The sequence below is a fragment of the Chiloscyllium punctatum genome, chromosome 31 (genome assembly GCF_047496795.1).
Source record: "Chiloscyllium punctatum isolate Juve2018m chromosome 31, sChiPun1.3, whole genome shotgun sequence".
In the NCBI taxonomy this organism is placed as follows: domain Eukaryota; kingdom Metazoa; phylum Chordata; class Chondrichthyes; order Orectolobiformes; family Hemiscylliidae; genus Chiloscyllium; species Chiloscyllium punctatum.
Window position 1 is genome coordinate 71,473,353 of NC_092769.1, and position 16,047 is coordinate 71,489,399.

At 47.6% G+C, this 16,047-nt stretch overlaps 1 protein-coding gene across 2 annotated transcripts in view; it reads left to right on the plus strand.

Annotated features, from left to right (window-relative positions):
• Positions 1 to 5,652: 5,652 nt before the first annotated feature.
• Positions 5,653 to 16,047, plus strand: part of LOC140457044 (mammalian ependymin-related protein 1-like) — a 31,767-nt gene continuing 21,372 nt past the window's right edge. The window contains exons 1-3 of one of the 2 annotated variants that reach the window (XM_072550973.1): positions 5,653 to 5,818; positions 8,335 to 8,442; positions 13,316 to 13,350. In XM_072550973.1, coding sequence (XP_072407074.1) covers positions 8,373 to 8,442; positions 13,316 to 13,350 — 105 coding nt within the window. In that variant the 5' untranslated portion in view covers positions 5,653 to 5,818; positions 8,335 to 8,372. Of the gene's footprint in view, positions 5,819 to 7,356; positions 7,427 to 8,334; positions 8,443 to 13,315; positions 13,351 to 16,047 lie in introns of those variants that run through there. The other variant, XM_072550972.1, reaches the window with a different exon arrangement.

The following is a 16,047-nucleotide window of genomic DNA, read 5'->3' on the forward strand; positions in this document are numbered from 1 at the left end:
TCTGTGAATCTCTGAACATATCACGGGTAAACGTTCAACTCCTGCCTCAAAGAACATTCCGATCTGATTTCTCTTGGCCTCAGTCAACTTTAGATAATGTTTATATTTTTGTTTGCTCCTGGGACATGGCCAAATGCAATGACTAAACTACATTTTGCAATAATGTCACCGCACAATCAATCTCGCGGCATGGTGGTGGTAGGGTGGGGAGTGATCTGAGGCAATGAATTCAATTTCACAACTTGGCACCAAATCATATCCTGATCGGCAATTAGAGGGGAGGCCGTGGCGTTGTGCTAAATATCAAAGAAGTTGTCATTCGAAGATAATATTCTGGAACTGAAGCAACACAAAGAGTTGTGGACACTGGAGATCAGCAACAAAAAAACAGACACTGCTGGAGAAACTCACCAGGTGTGGCAGCATCCGTGGAGAGAGAAAAACATATCTGCTGAGTCCTCCAGAACTTTCCAGTTTTGTTTGTGTTCTCTGGAGACATAGGTTCATATCCCAAGCTCGGCAGACGGTGATAAATTCCATTGTGAGAAACTGGATTAGATTCTCTACAGTGTGGAAACAGGCCCTTCGGCTCAACAGGTCCACACCAACCCTCCGAAGAGTAACCCACTTCCCTCTGACTAATGCACCTAACACTATGGGCAAGTTAGCATGGCCAATTCTCCTGACCTGCACATCTTTGGACTGTGGGAGGAAACCGGAGCACCCAGAGGAAACCCACGCTAGACATGGGGTGAATGTGCAAAAATCCACTCAGAGAGTTGCCCGATGCTGGAATCGATCCTGGGTCCCTGGTGCTGTGAGTCAGCAGTGCTAACCACTGAGCCCCCGTGCCGCCCTAACATGAGACTTATTGTTGTAAAGAAAGCATCTGATTCACCAATAACTGCCACCCTTACCTAGACTGACCTACATGTGACTCCAGACCCATAGTGATGAGTTGGACTCTGAACTGTTGGCCCACTCAGTGACGCCCACACCCCTTAATCTAATGTAGGAGCAGATTACTGCAGGTGCTGGAATCTGTACCAAAACCGCTGAAAATCACAGTGGAATCACACTTGATGAGAAGTCGACTCGAGTTGATTGGCGTCCCCACACCCCCCACAAACATATTTGCAGATAATATTTTGGTTCGTTCATCACCTTGTTTATTTCCATCACATGGAAAGATAGGTGTGGAGTCTGGACTCGAAATGGTAGCTTGCTCTCTCTCTCTCCACACATGTTGCCTGACCCGCTGTGATTTCCAGCATTTCTTGTTTTCAAATTGAATCTAAAGTTGAGCCAGACAAGGTGCTGAAGAATGCATTTGGCACGCTTGCCTTCATTGCTCAGACCACTGAGAATAGTTGGGGCGTCATGTTGAGGTAGTACAGGGCAACGGTGCAGTAGAGTGCACAGTTCCGACCACACTGCTGTCGGAAGGATACTATTAAATTGGAGAGTGTTCAGAAAAGATTTACCAGGATGTTAATGGGACTGGAAGGTTTGACTTACAAGGAGAGGCTGGATAGGTTGGGATTTTCTTCACTGGAGTGTAGGAAGTTGAGGGGTGACCTCATTTAGGTTTATAAAATCATAACCAGCATGGATAAGGTGAACGGCAAACGTGTTTTTCCTCTGGTAGGGGAGTTCAAAACTAGAGGGCATCATTTTAAGATGAGAGGAGAAAGGAATTTGAGGGGCAATCTTTTTACACAGAGGGGAGTTCAAATGTGAAACGAGCTGCCAGATGAAGTGGTGGATGCAGGAATATTTATAACATTAAAAGGCATTTGGACAGGTCCATGGATAGGAAAGGTTCTGAGGGATATGGGACAATTGCAGGCAAATGGGACTAGTTTGGTTTGGGAAACTTGGTCGGCATGGACAAGTTAGACAAAGGGGGCGTGTTTCGTTGCTGTATGACTCGCTGACTTGGGTGGCACAGTGGTTCAGTGTTTAGCACTCAGTCCAACCTCAGACCACTGTCTGTGTGAGGTTTGCACATTCTCTGCATGGGTTTCCTCCCACAGTCCAAAGGTGTGCAGGTTAGGGTGGATTGGCCAAGCTAACCTTCCCATAGAGTCCAGGATAGGTGGGTCAGCCAAGGAAAATGGAGGGTCGCAGGGACAGAGCAGGCGGGTGGAGTGGGGCTGGCTGGGTTGCTCTTCAGGGGGTCGATGTGGACTGGATGGGCTGAATGTCCTGCTTCTCCACTGTAGGGACTCGAAGTGAAATCGGATCTAATATTCCTTCGATGCAGGAGCTGAATTGTTACCTGTGATTTATTGGCAGTTTCAAGGGTCCATTAGTTACACCAGCTTTGCAAAGACAAATAAATACCAGTCCCATTTCCTTGTAGCCTCACACTTGGACTGCTAGGGGCCTGTTCCATGAGAGCTGGATCAATGAAACTCATGAAGCGATCAAGAAGGTTTCTGTCACCTTTTGTGTCTGAACGTCCAATTCTGTCTCAGTATTTACTGGCCATGGTCCGTCTCCTAACTGACTGCAAACATTCAGAGATTCACATGAATGAACTCAGCCATCTCAAGCCCAGGACATCACCCCAGGATATTTCCTACTCAGCCTGTTCACAGACGTTACTACACACCTCTACAGCAGGTGGGACTTGGGAACATAGGAACATAGAATGTAGGAGTAGGCCACTTGGACCTTCGAGCCTGTCCCACCATTCAATAGGATCATGGCTGATCATCGAACTCAGACCACTGTTCCCCGCTTTCTCCCTCATACCCTTTAGCCCTAAGGACTACTTCTACGTTGTTCTTGAAAATATTGACTGTTTTGTTCTCAACGGTTTCCTGCGCTGGAGAATTCCGCAGGTCACCACTCCCGAGGGTGAGACCATTTCTCCCCACATCTCAGTCCCAAATGGCCTACCCCTTAATCCTGAATCTACAACCACCAATTCAGGACTCCCTGGTCACTAAGAATATGCTTTCTGCATCTGCCCTGTATAATCTAGTTAGAATAATTCCAGTTCTATGGTCGAATTTTGGTAGAATTAGTCCACCTACCACCCCGTTCTACAACCTCTCGTGAATATTATCATCGTGTTGGGGAAGGTGATGGCCTAGAGGCATTATCGCTCAGCCAGTATTCCAGCGAGTCAGCGAAGGCTTTGGGGACCCGGTTACAAAAACCGCCATGGAGGAAGTTGGAATTTGAGTTCAGTGAGAGAAGTATCTGGAATCCAGACTCTAATGATGACCATGAATCCATTGGTGATTGCCAAAAAAACCAAGAAGGCAATTCACCATCAGCTGCTCAAGGGGCTAGACTGTTAATCCACAGACCTAGGTAATGTTTTAGGGACCTGGGTTTGATTCCTATCATGGCAGATAGTAGAATTTGAATCCTATTAAGAGTCTAATGAAGACCATAAATCTGATCTTGATTGTTGGAAGAGCCCATCTGGTTCACTAATGCCTTTAGGGATGGAAATCTATCGACCTTACCCGGTTGGGGCCTACATGTGACTCCAGACCCACAGCAATGTGGTTGACTATTTACTGCGCTCTGGCCATCTAGGCACGGGCAATTAAATGCTGGCCCAGCCCACTTCCCAGGAACCAATAAGAAATATCTTTCACACTATATGCATTCAGGCAAACGGCTCTGTTTCCAAGTCAAAATGGAGTAGTCCTCACTGAGGTTAAGAAAGTCACCCTTCAGTCGGGGGGGGGGGCCAGTAGAGTAAGGCAAGGTCAGTGAACACTACCAGTCCAGGCGCTTGGGCTCAGTCCATCTCCTGCTTGAGGTACTCAGGGTCAGGATCCTCTCCTTGGAGCTGGTTGGGAGCTGAAGTTGAACACTGCACGGTGCACCTTGGCTTTTTCTGCCCTGTTATGGGCTACTTCCTCCTGGAAGGACTGAGGTAGGTGTGGGTTGGCACAGCAGTTACGGGGTCGGTCTAGCTCACTTGGCGTGATCGCAAGGATGCCAACATTTTGAGGTCAAATCCCACACAAGCTGACATCACCATGAAGGACTCTCCTTCTCAACCTCTCCCCTTGTCTAAAACATGGTGGCTCTCAGATTAAACCTCCAGCAGTCATCTCTCTCTAATGCGAGAGCAGCCCTTTGACCTGGTTAGACAATGGCAACTTTACCCTTATTGCAGATATGGGAAAGGTGGTGAGGCATCCTAAGGATTTTTTAAATTCACTCATGGGATGTGGATATTGCAGGTTGATCTGCTTTTATTGCCCATCCCTAGTTTCCCCCTTGAGAAGGTGGGGGTGAGCTGCCTTCTTGAACCGCTGCGGTTCACCTGCAGTAAGTTGACCCACAATGTCCTTACAGAGGAAATTCCAGGATTTTGACTCAGCGACAGTGAAGGAATGGCAATATATTTCCAAATTGTGATGGTGAGCAGTTTGGAGGGGAGCGTGAAGGTGGTGGTGTTCCCATGTATCTGCTGCCCTTGTCCTTCCAGATGGAAGTGGTCATCTGAGGATCTTTGGTGAGTTGCTGCAGTGTGTCTTGCAGATGGTGCACACTGCTGCTACTGAGCGTTGGTGATGGAGGGAGTGGGTGCTTGTGGATGTGGTGCCAATCCAGCAAGGGCTGCTTTGTCCTGGATGGTGTCAAGATTCTTGAGTGTTGTTGGGACTGTACTCATCCAGGCAAGTGGGGAGCATTCCCTCGTCCTCCTGCCTAGTCCCTTGTCAATGGTGGACAGGCTTTGGGGAGTCAGGAGGTAAGTTACTCGCGGTGGGACTCTCTGACCTGCTCTTGGAGCCACTGTCTCTATGTGGTGAGTCCAGTTGAGTTTCTGGTCAATGATAACCCCCAGGATGTTAATAGTGGGGGAATTCAGTGATGGTAACACCATTGAATGTCAAGGGATGGTGGTTAGAATGCCTCTTATTGGAGATGTTCATAACCTGGCATGTACATGTGCCAATGTTCCAGGCAATGTGTCAATGTTCACAGTGTGTGTGTGTGTGTGTGTGTGTGTGTGTGTGTGTGTGTGTGTGTGTCTGTGTTAATATGGTGTGTATAATTCTGTGCATTTGTCAATATTCCAAGCATTCTGGGATTTGTGTAAGGGTGTTAGCATCTTGGCAAAACTGTTTTGATGTGACAGAGCTGTTCATCACTGGGTATAAACAGCATGGGGAGGTGGAACTGAACAGAATGAGAGAGCAGACGTATATAAAAGAGCAGCAGACTGAATAGCTCATCAATAATGTAACGATAAGAGCAGAGCCTGATATATCCCTGATTCCCAACAAAAGCTGTATTTGGTATGAATTGATAATAAATGCTGTGAGTAAGAAATTAGATGCAGAATAACATGGTAAACTTTGCTTTCTTCTTAATTATTCCGTCTCAAACCCTGACGAATAATGAGGCAGAAAGTCACACAATAACTTAACAATACTCACACATATCCCTGTAAGTATGTTACTACTCACAAGGCAGTCTCTGCCGGAGAGGTGTGAGATACACAAGGTGTGTTACTGTCCATAATCCTGAGACTCCCTCACATGGTTAAGATGTGAATCTACTGCACTGAAGTGAATTATATCAACTTTCACTGCCTTCATCCAGGGCCAACATATTGCCCAATACCTCCCCACACAAAGTTCAACATCGAGCCACGGTCTGAAAGAGTATTTGCTCTGCTTTGAGAATAATCTCTTCAGTCCATTGGCTGTCTTTGTATTGAGTTATGTAACCGCGGTGTCACCTGATGTTTATCCCGTGATGAGGAAGTATAAAGAGTAATAGTTTGAAGTTGATCTTCAGGAGTGTGACAACATCGGAGCTGTTCGATTGACGAGTGAGTGTGGGGGCGTATGGCAGCCCTGTATAAAGTTTCCATATTGTACAGCTTGTTAACTTCAGTCAGAGTGGGGCGATTGTCAGGATTACTGCCAACCTGAAATAGTTAAGCAGAGTTTTATTTGAAGGGCTTTTCCTGAGCTCGGGGAGGGACTGAGCTTTTTCCTCAGCCAACAGTACCTTGCGTTTGATTGGGGAGAAACGTCCCAAAGTGTTTCGGAGGAGTGTTCACAAAATGTGACTCCTGTCCAGGCCAGGAAGGAGGTGAGCTAAAGCCAGGTCAAACAGCCAGGTATGAGGAGCAGTGAGGGTTTTAAAGAGAGGGTTCCTGGACTTCGAGGCTGAGGGGGCTGAGGGGGGGGAACGGTAGAATTGAGGAATGTGGGAAAAAGGAGCTCGGAACTGGAGGAACGGAAAGGATTTGGGGAAGTGCGAAGCTGGGGGGAAGGACGCACAGATGGGGAAGAGGCAAGGTAACGGGATGGGGAGCGGGGAAGTTGAAAATGAAGGGGAGAATTTAAAAGCGCTGTGAGGTGGGCAGACCACGTCGGTCAGTGAGAAAGGAGATTGGCTTATAATACAAGGCAGTGGAGTTTGGAGGGAGCTGCAGGCCATGGGGTGGCTGGGCCATATAGCATCGGAGCAATTGTCTTAGCAAAAAGGATGGACCGAGGCTGGGGGCGGAACCAAGGAGGGCGCGGGCTCAGTGCAGCCAATGTGTAACCTCCCTCTGTCGCTGTAGCTGACATCAGTAAACTCCAAACAAAGAGCTGGAGTTCACCACCAAACAAAGAGACCTTGGGGCTTTTGCTTCATAGTTCCCCCTGAAAGTGGAGTCACAGGTGGGCAGGTTGGTGAACAAGGTGGTTGGTACGCTTGCCTTTATTGGCCAGTGCATGGGAGTTCAGAGGTCATGTTGCAGCTGTACAGGACATTGGTCAGACCACTTTTGGAATACTGCATTTAGTTCACTCTCCCCGCTATAAAAAGGATGCAGTGAAACTTGAAAGGGTTTAGAAAAGATTTACAAAGACGTTGCCAAGATTGGAGGGCTTGAGGTGTAGGGAGAGGCTGAATAGGCTGGGGTTGTTTTCCCTGGAGGGTCGGAGGCTGAGGGGTGACCTTCTTGAGGTTTATAAAGTCATGAGGGGCATGGATAGAGTAAATAGCCAAGATATTTTTCCCAGGGTTGGAGAGTTCATAACTAGATAGCATAGATTTAAGGTGAGAGAGGAAAGATTTAAAAGGGACCTAAGGGGCAGCTTTTTCACGCAGAGGGTGGTGCGTGTATGGAATGAGCTCCCAGAGGAAGTGGTGGGGGCTGGTACAATGACAACATTTAAAAGGAATCTGAATTTGTACAGGCATAGGAAGGGTTTAGAGGGATATGGGCCAAATGCTGATAGATGGGACTAGTTTAATTTCGGATATCTGGTCGGTTTGACGAGTTAGACCAGAAGGTCTGTTTCTGTGCTGTACAGCTCTGTGACTCTGTAATTTACCTCTGACAATGTCCTTGTCACACTCCTCTGTGAGAAAGGTACCATACAAATGTCTTTGTTGTTGTTGTGCGATCTTCTAAGAGCTTTCCAGCAGCTGGCAAAAGGTAAGCGTTGGGTTGAGATGTTGGAAATTCCCCTGTGGGACCTGATCTCGAACAGTCCAACCCCAAGTCCCTATCTGAGCCATTGGCTGAAATAGCAGCACCGCCCACTGAAGGTATGGGCACTGCCTCAGGCAGAATATTTCCCTTCAGGACGATCGCAGCTGAAGGCGCCAAATCAATTCTGATCCCTTGTTCAAATAATTCCCACACCGAGTCTTTAATATCGAGCCACTTGAGCCATTTGATGTAGCCTTGGTTTTGGATCCTGGTTAGAGAGGGGACAATGCTGACGGGTCCCTCAGTGTTTTACTGATGGGGCAGCCCCAGTGCAATGTGTAAAGGCAGGCAGGGTAATGGAGTAAGTGTCACTATATGAGCCTGTGATCACGTTGGCGATTGGGCCTCATGGTTTAAGTACTGATCATTGACTCATCCACCCAGTGCTGTAGAATATATTGCTGTGGTTTAACTCCTGTGGGGACTTGGCTTCCCCATTCATTTACCCCACACCCGCACTCCCCTCTTCTGCAGATACTGACTCCTTCCAGCAGTGCCTCACGCATCCATGGTGCGGGGAGGTGCAACAGCCAGCTATTCGACTGCGGGTGCTTGCTCTTTCCAGCTGAGGTGATGGGGGTGGGGGAAAGGCCGATCAACTCTGCCTCATTCTCCCCGTCTCTGTCCCGGGTTTTACCGAGGCCAGTTCTGGCTCCTGTCACGAGCGCGAGAACGCCCCAATCCAAGGCAGACGTGGTGCTGCGAACCCCGAGCTGGGTTTCTCAGTGCCTGAGCCTCTGTCTCCAGGGCCAAGGGGATGGTGTTGGAGCAGGGATTCACCAGGAGTTAATCTCCAAAAGATGTTTAAAAAAGTAAAGAAACCCTGGTTTTGCGTTTCTGTGTCTCCGCAGGATTTGAAATTCCGATACCGAGAGGTGACAGTGGGAAGATGGCGGCCGTGCTGTTCATCTGCTCCTTGTTCTTCCTGGGCGCTTTAGGAAGTGCACCGAAACCTTGTAGTGAGTACACCTTACACCTCACCCTGTCAGAACCCAAGGGAATAGGGTATGGAAGGTTTGAGTTCTAAAGAAAGGCCGATAAGCCAGGACTCTTTCACTAGGAGGTTTAGAGGTGACCTTATAGAGGTTTATAAAATCCTGAGGAGCATAGATAAAACAAATGGCAGGTGGCTTTTCCCTCAAAAGGACAGTGTCAAGACTAGAGGACATAATTTTAAGGTGAGAGGAGACAGATTTAAAAATGACATGAGGGGCAATTTGTTTTCCACAAATTGTGTGTGGAATGAATTTCTGAGAGGAAGTGGTGGATACAGGTACAGTTACAACATTTAAAAGACATTTTGATCAGGACACGAATAGGAAAGGGTTTGGAGGGATATGGGCCAGGTGCAGGCAGGTGGGACTAGTTTAGTTTGGGGACAAAACCAGAAATTGCTGGAAGAGCTCAGCAGGTCTGGAAGCATCAGTGGAGGGAAATCAGAGTTAACGGTTTATGTTCTGAGGAAGGGTCACTGGGCCTGAAATGCTATCTTTCCTTCAAAAGGCCCAGTTCAATCCCCCAAACCCTGGACATAAATCGGCATGTGGTATGGCAATGTGGCTCAGTTGCTGCTGTTTCGACTCCACCATTGGGTAATTGGCCAATGAGGAGATTGCACATTCTCCTCCTGTGTCTACATGGGGTTTCCTCTGGGTGCCCTGGTTTCCTCCCACAGTCCAAAGATGTGCAGGTCAGGGTGGATTGGCCATGCGAAATTGTCCCATAGTGCCCAGGGATGTGCAGGTTAGGGTGGATTGCCGTGCTAAGTTGTCCCATAGTGCACAGGGATGTGCAGGTTAGGGTGGATTGGCGGTGCTAAATTGTCCCATAGTGTCCAGAGATGTGCAGGTTAGTGTGGATTGGCCGTGCTAAATTGTCCCATAGTGCCCAGGGATGTGCAGGTTAGGGTGGATTGGCGGTGCTAAATTGTCCCATAGTGCCCAGGGATGTGCAGGTTAGGGTGGATTGGCCGTGCTAAATTGTCCCATAGTGCCCAGGGATGTGCAGGTTAGGGTGGATTGGCCGTGCTAAATTGTCCCATAGTGCCCAGGGATGGACAGTTTAGGGTGGATTGGCCGTGCTAAATTGTCCCATAGTGCCCAGGGATGTGCAGGTTAGGGTGGATTGGCCATGCTAAATTGTCCCATATTTTCCAGGTATGTGCAGGTTTGGGTGGATTGGCTGTGCTAAATTGTCCCATAGTGTCTAGGGATGTGCAGGTTAGGGTGGATTGGCCGTGCTAAATTGTCCCATAGTGCCCAGGGATGTGCAGGTTAGGGTGGATTGGCCGTGCTAAATTGTCCCATAGTGCCCAGGGACGTGCAGGTTAGGGTGGATTGGCCATGCTAAATTGCCCCATAGTGTCTAGGGATGTGCAGGTTAGGGTGGATTGGCTGTGCTAAATTGCCCCATAGTGTCCAGGGATGTACAGGTTAGGGTGGATTGGCCGTGCTAAATTGTCCCATAGTGTCCAGGGATGTGCAGGTTAGGGTGGATTGGCTGTGCTAAATTGCCCCACAGTGCCCAGGGATGTACAGGTTAGGGTGGATTGGCCGTGCTAAATTGTCCCATAGTGCCCAGGGATGTGCAGGTTAGGGTGGATTGGCCGTGCTAAATTGTGTGCAGACTCAGTCGGTTAGCCTGGGAATTACAGGGATGGGCTAGGTCTGGGTGGGTTGCCCTTTTGAACAGTTGATGTGGGCTGAATGGGTGTGTTCCCACACTGGACGGACTGTATGTTTACTCTTGCCAAAGGACCCTGCCTGTTTCACGTTCAGGTGGACAGGGCATTGAGGACCATACATTTCCTTGTTCCTGTTATTCTGAACTGTTTATTTCTTTATTTTTCAGATTGATTACTTTGACTTTGTACTTAAGAATCTGTACATTGGCTACCTTTTGTGCCTTGTAAACTCACCGTACTCACGTGGGTACTTGTGATAATGAAGCTCATTTGATTCAATTCCCATCGCCACTTTAGCTAATTTCATCCACCTTCTCAAACTTTCCCCAGGGGCCAGGTCTTAAAAGGATCCTGAAGGCGATACTGCAGCAGCCCCCATTCAAAAGGGGAATAAAAGACTTTGGAGTATTGCTTTCTGACCCTTCCTGTGTGATGGAAATAAACAAGATGATGAATGAACCAAAATATTATCTGCAAATATGTACATACAAGCCAGACCCAACCCCGAACTCATGTCATCGTCTGCAGAAATACACATTAGCAGCACTTGGCAATGGGAGTATTGTTGGTGTATGACCAGCCACTAGCTCTGAGGCTGTTCTAAACTGCTCCTCATCCACCTGATGCATCTTTTCCTCTCCCGTTCCCTCAGTTTGGGAGGTAGATAACAGGGAGAAAGGGAATGTGCATGAATTGAGTGGACAGTGGGGAGGCAGTAACATCACAATATTGTCTCTGGACTGGCGGTTCAGAGTCCCATGGATTCAGTTCCCAGCATGCTAAAGGGCGAAAGTTAAATTCAGTTCACGAATCATAGTATCCCTGAGTGTGAAAGCAGACCATTCAGCCCATCTAGTCCACACCATCCCTCTGAAGAGCAGCCCAACAGATCCAATCCCCTACCCAATCCCTGTAACCCCGCATTTTGTTTTTATCGTGGCTAATCTACACATCCCTTCACACAATGAGCAGCACTACTGCCTCACAGCACCAGGTACCCGGGTTCAATTCCAAACTCGTGTGACTGTCTGCGTGGAGTTTGCACAGTCTCCCCGTGTTTGAGTGAGGTTTCCTCCGGGTGCTCAGGTTTCCTCCGACAGTTCCAAAGACGTGTGCAGGTTAAGGTGGATTGGCCACGCAAAATTGTTCCATAGTGTCCAGGGGTTGTGCAGGTTCGGGTGGATTAGTCATGAGAAATGCATGGATTAGGTGGAGGGGTTGGGATACTCTTCAGAGGGGCAGTGTGGACTTGATGGGCTGAATGGCCTGCTTCCATTGTAGGGATTCCATCGCTACAGGGCAATTTACCAGTTGATTCCAGAGATGAGAGGGTTGGCTTATGAGGACAGGTTGAGTAGACTGGGATTATACACATTGGAATTTAGAAAAATGAGGGGGCTCTTGTAGAAACAGATAAAATTATGAAGGAAATAGACACGATAGAAGCAGGGAGGTTATTTCCACTGGTGGATGAAACTGAAACTAGGGGGCACCGTCTCAGAATAAGGGGGAGCAGATATCGGACTGAGCTGAGGAGGAACTTCTTCACCCAAAGGGATGTGAACCTGTGGAATTCCCTGCTCAGTGAAGTCATTGAGGCCACCTCGTTGAACGTTTTTAAGGAAAGATAGACTTTGAATAGTAAAGGAATTAAGGGTTATGATGAGCGGGGGGGTAAGTGGAGTGGAGGCTACGAGAAGATCAGCCATGATCTTATTGAATGGCGGAGCAGGCTCGACGGGCCAAATGGCCTCCTCCTGCTCCTATTTATGATGTTCTATCCACCTAACCCAAACACCTTTGGACTTGGGCAGGGGTGGGGATGGGGGGTGTGGTGGGGGAACAGAGGGGGAAGGAAACCCACGCAAACATGTGGAGAACGTGCAAACTCCACACAAACAGTCACCTGATTGTGGAATCAAACCTAGGTCCCTGTCACTGTGAGGCAGCGGTGCTAGCCACTGAGCCACCCCATCCAGAACTTGTAAGGTCAGTCTCGGAAATGTGGACCATGAAACTATTATCAACTATCACAGAATCTCAGCTGATTGACTGACGCCACCTACCCCCCCTCACCTTCCCCCCACCCCCCAACAACCCACATGAAGAACATCTGCTCCCTTTGGCTGGTCTAGCCTACATGTGACTCCAGATGACAAACAATGTAGTCAACTCTTCATGGCCCTTCTGAAATCACCTCACAACCCGCCCAGTCCGGAGGCATTTAGGGAAGACCAACAAATTCCGACTTCGGCAGCAATGCCCAGATCACTTGAATGTGAAAATACAGAATTTTGGAGCTCATCTCTGGAGGAGTCAAGTATAAAGACGATAAAATAATATTAAATGAATGTGGAGTCTCATTTGCTCTACATTTAGAAGTTATACGCGTAGTTCCCAGACCACGTCATTTGTTACTGAAAGCACGGAAATGATTCACAGGTATCGGGCCAGAGCTCTGAGAATAAAACGAATAGAATAGAACCCTTGCACTCTGGAAGCAGGCCATTCGGCCCATTGAGTCCACACCAATCTGTTGCATAGCATCCCATCTGATCCCCATAACATTTCCCATGGCTAACCCACCTAGCCTGCGCATCCCTGGGCACTACAGGACAATTTAGCATGGCCAATCCACCCTAACCTGCACATCCCTGGGCACCATGGGACAGTTTACCATGGCTAATCCACCCTAACCTGCACATCTTTGGACTGTGGGAGGAAACAGGAGCACCCGGAGGAAACCCCACGCAGACACAGGGATAACATGCAAACTCCACACAGACAGTCGCCCGAGGGTGGGATCGAACCCGAGTTCCTGGTGCTGAGAGATAGCAGTGATAAACACTGTGCTGCCCCTCAAGATGATCATGAATGACTAAGCGGGATGGGGCTCAACGTTTTCTGGCCACATGGTGTGGGTCACATCGATGTGTTTGAGGGACATGAGAGAAAAGTGAAGAAAGGATAGGGGGAGTAGAGTAGGAGAGAGAGCAGAGGTCATTTGAATGGAGAGAGGCTTGTGTTGGACATAAACTCTGGTATAGACCTGTCAGGCTGTATTCTGGAATTTCTGGAGAGTATGAGTGTATGCAATGGTCCTTCTGATAAACACATGTTGCCTTCTTCTCTCCATTTGTCTCTTATAGCTTCCCCAGATCTCTTGGAAGGTCAGAGATATATCGTGAGTATCAATATCTGCAGAGCCTGATGATGTACCAATAAAGACAGAGCAAAACCTGACCTTCTGTTGCAAAATAAGGGCGGGCAAGTGACTTAGATGTCAGTGGGGGAGCACGTTGGGACCTGTGAGCATAATTCTACCAATTTTAAAATCGTTATGGAATAGGATAAGCCTGGTCCACAAGTAAAAGTTCGAAATTGGAATAAGGCTATTAGACAGGAACATTCAAACGTTGATTGGGGGGGACTGTTCCCAGGTTAAGGGACGATTAGCAAGTGGGAAGCTTTCAAAAGTGAGGTAACAAGAGTTCAGAGACCGTATGTACCTGTTGGTGTGAAGGGCAGGTGTAGGGAACACTAGATGACTAGAGATATTGATGTTCTGGTCAAGAACGTGAAGGATGTATATGACAGCTGGGACCAAGTGAACCTCTAGGGGAGTCTAGACGGAGTAGGGGCATACTTAAGCAGGACATCAGGACAGCAAAAGGGAATATGAGATAGATTTAGCAGATAAGGTTAAGGAGAATCCATTGAGATTCTACAAATACATTAAGGGTAAAAGAACAACAAGGGAGAGAATAGGGCCCTCCCTTAAAGATCAGCATGGCTTTGTGTGTGTGGAACCGCAAGAGATGGATGAGTTACTAAATGCATATTTTGCGTCAGTATTTACTGTGGAGGAAGACATGGAAGCTAGTGAATTCAGGGAGATAAAATACAAATACAGTGATTTCTTGAAGACAGTCCATGTTGCCGAAGAGGACATGCTGGAGGTCTTAAAACACATAAAGGTAGATAAATCCCTGGGAGCTGATCAAGTGTATCCTAGGACATTATGGGAAGCTAGAGAAGAAATTGCAGGCCCCCCGAGCACAGGTATTTTTATTATCTCCAGCCATGGGTAAGGTGCTGGAAGACTGGAGGGTGGCTAATATGGTGCCTTTATTTAAGAAAGGCTGCAAGAAAAAGCCAGGGAACTACAGACCATTGAGTCTGATGTCAGTGGTGGGTAAGCTGTTGGAGGGGATTCTGATAGGATTTGCATGATTTTGGAAAGGCAAGGAATGGATTAGGGGTAGTCAACATGGCTTTGTGCGTGGGAAATCATGTCTCACAAACTTGATTGAGTTTCTTGAAGAAGATAGATGAGGGTTGAGCGGTAGACATGGCCATCATGGACTTTAGTAAGGCCTTCAACAAGGTTCCGCAGGGTAGAATGGTCAGTAAAGTTAGATCACATTGGATACAAAATTGGCTTGCCAGTAGGAGATAGAGGGTGGTGGTAGAGGGTTGTTGTTCAGACTGGAGGCTTGTAACCAGCAGTATTAATTTATATAACCACGTATAATCATTCATATAAACAATTTGGAGGATAATAGAGGAAACACGGTTAGTACATTTGTGGATATCACCAAAGTTGGTGGTACAGTGGACAGTGAAGAAGATTATCGAAGATTACAACAGGATCTTGATCAGCTAGGGCCGAGGTGTTGCAGATGGAGTTTAATTTAGTTAAATGCGAGGTGTTGCATTTTGGTAAGACTTACAGTTAGTGGTAGGGTCTTGGGGAGTGTTGTCAAACAGAGAGACCTTGGGGTGCAGGTACATTGTTTCCTGAAAGTGGTGTCACAGGTAGGCAGGTTAGTAAAGATGTCATTTAGCACGCTTGCCTTCATTGGTCAGAGCATTGAGTACAGGATTTGGGATGTCACATTGCGGCTGTACAGGATGTTGATGAGGCCACATTTGGAGGACTGCATGCAGTTCTGGTCTCCCTCCTATGGGAAGGATATTATTAAATTGGAAAGAGTGCAGAAAAGATTTACAAGGATGTTCCTGGGACTGGAGGGTTTGAGTTAAAGGAAAGGCTGTGACTTTTTTCCTCTGGAGCGTAGGAGATTGAAGGATGACAATTGCAACGGTTAAGAGACAATTGGACAAGTACATGAATAGGAAAGGTTTAGAGGGATATGGGCCAAATGCAGGCAAATGGGACTAGTTAGTTTAAGTAAGATGAATAGCCAAGGTCTTTTGCCCAGAATAGGGGAGTCCAAAACCAGAAGGCATAGGTGTAAGGTGAGAGAGGAAAAATTTAAAAAGGACCTGAGGGGCAACTGCTTCACAAATAAAGATGGTTCGTGTATGGATTGCGATTGTTTTGAGAAATCATTTAAAAAACTCGTTTAAGCCGAACAACACAGATCCTTTAGAGGTCGCTATTTAACCACATAACTGCTGTGATCTGCTGGTAAGAGTCAACAAATTCCTCAATGAACCTTCTCGCCACGCACTGAAACTCTGGGAGATTGAAGATAGAGTCACCCTTCCTCAGAACTGTTGGTAGTTAGGAAAAGCTTGATATTTATACAGGAGATGCTGGGGTGGGGGGGGGTAAGGTGTACCTCAAACAGACAAAGGAGTGGCTAAAGTCAGTCTGGGAGAATGAATGGGGCTATTAGTGAGTGGCACTGCGTTGTGTGTAATAGCAGACCATGTGATGACAAGGCCTGGTGTGTTGGGGGTTGGAGTAAACCCTAAAACTGATGAACCCCGAAATTGAGTCCAGAAGGCTGCTGGCGGAGCCAAGTGGAGAATGAGATGCTGTTCTTTCAGCTTACACTGAGCTCACTGGAGCACGGCAGCAAGCCCGAGACAGAGCTATTGGCCAGGGGACACAATAGTGTGTTGAAGTGGC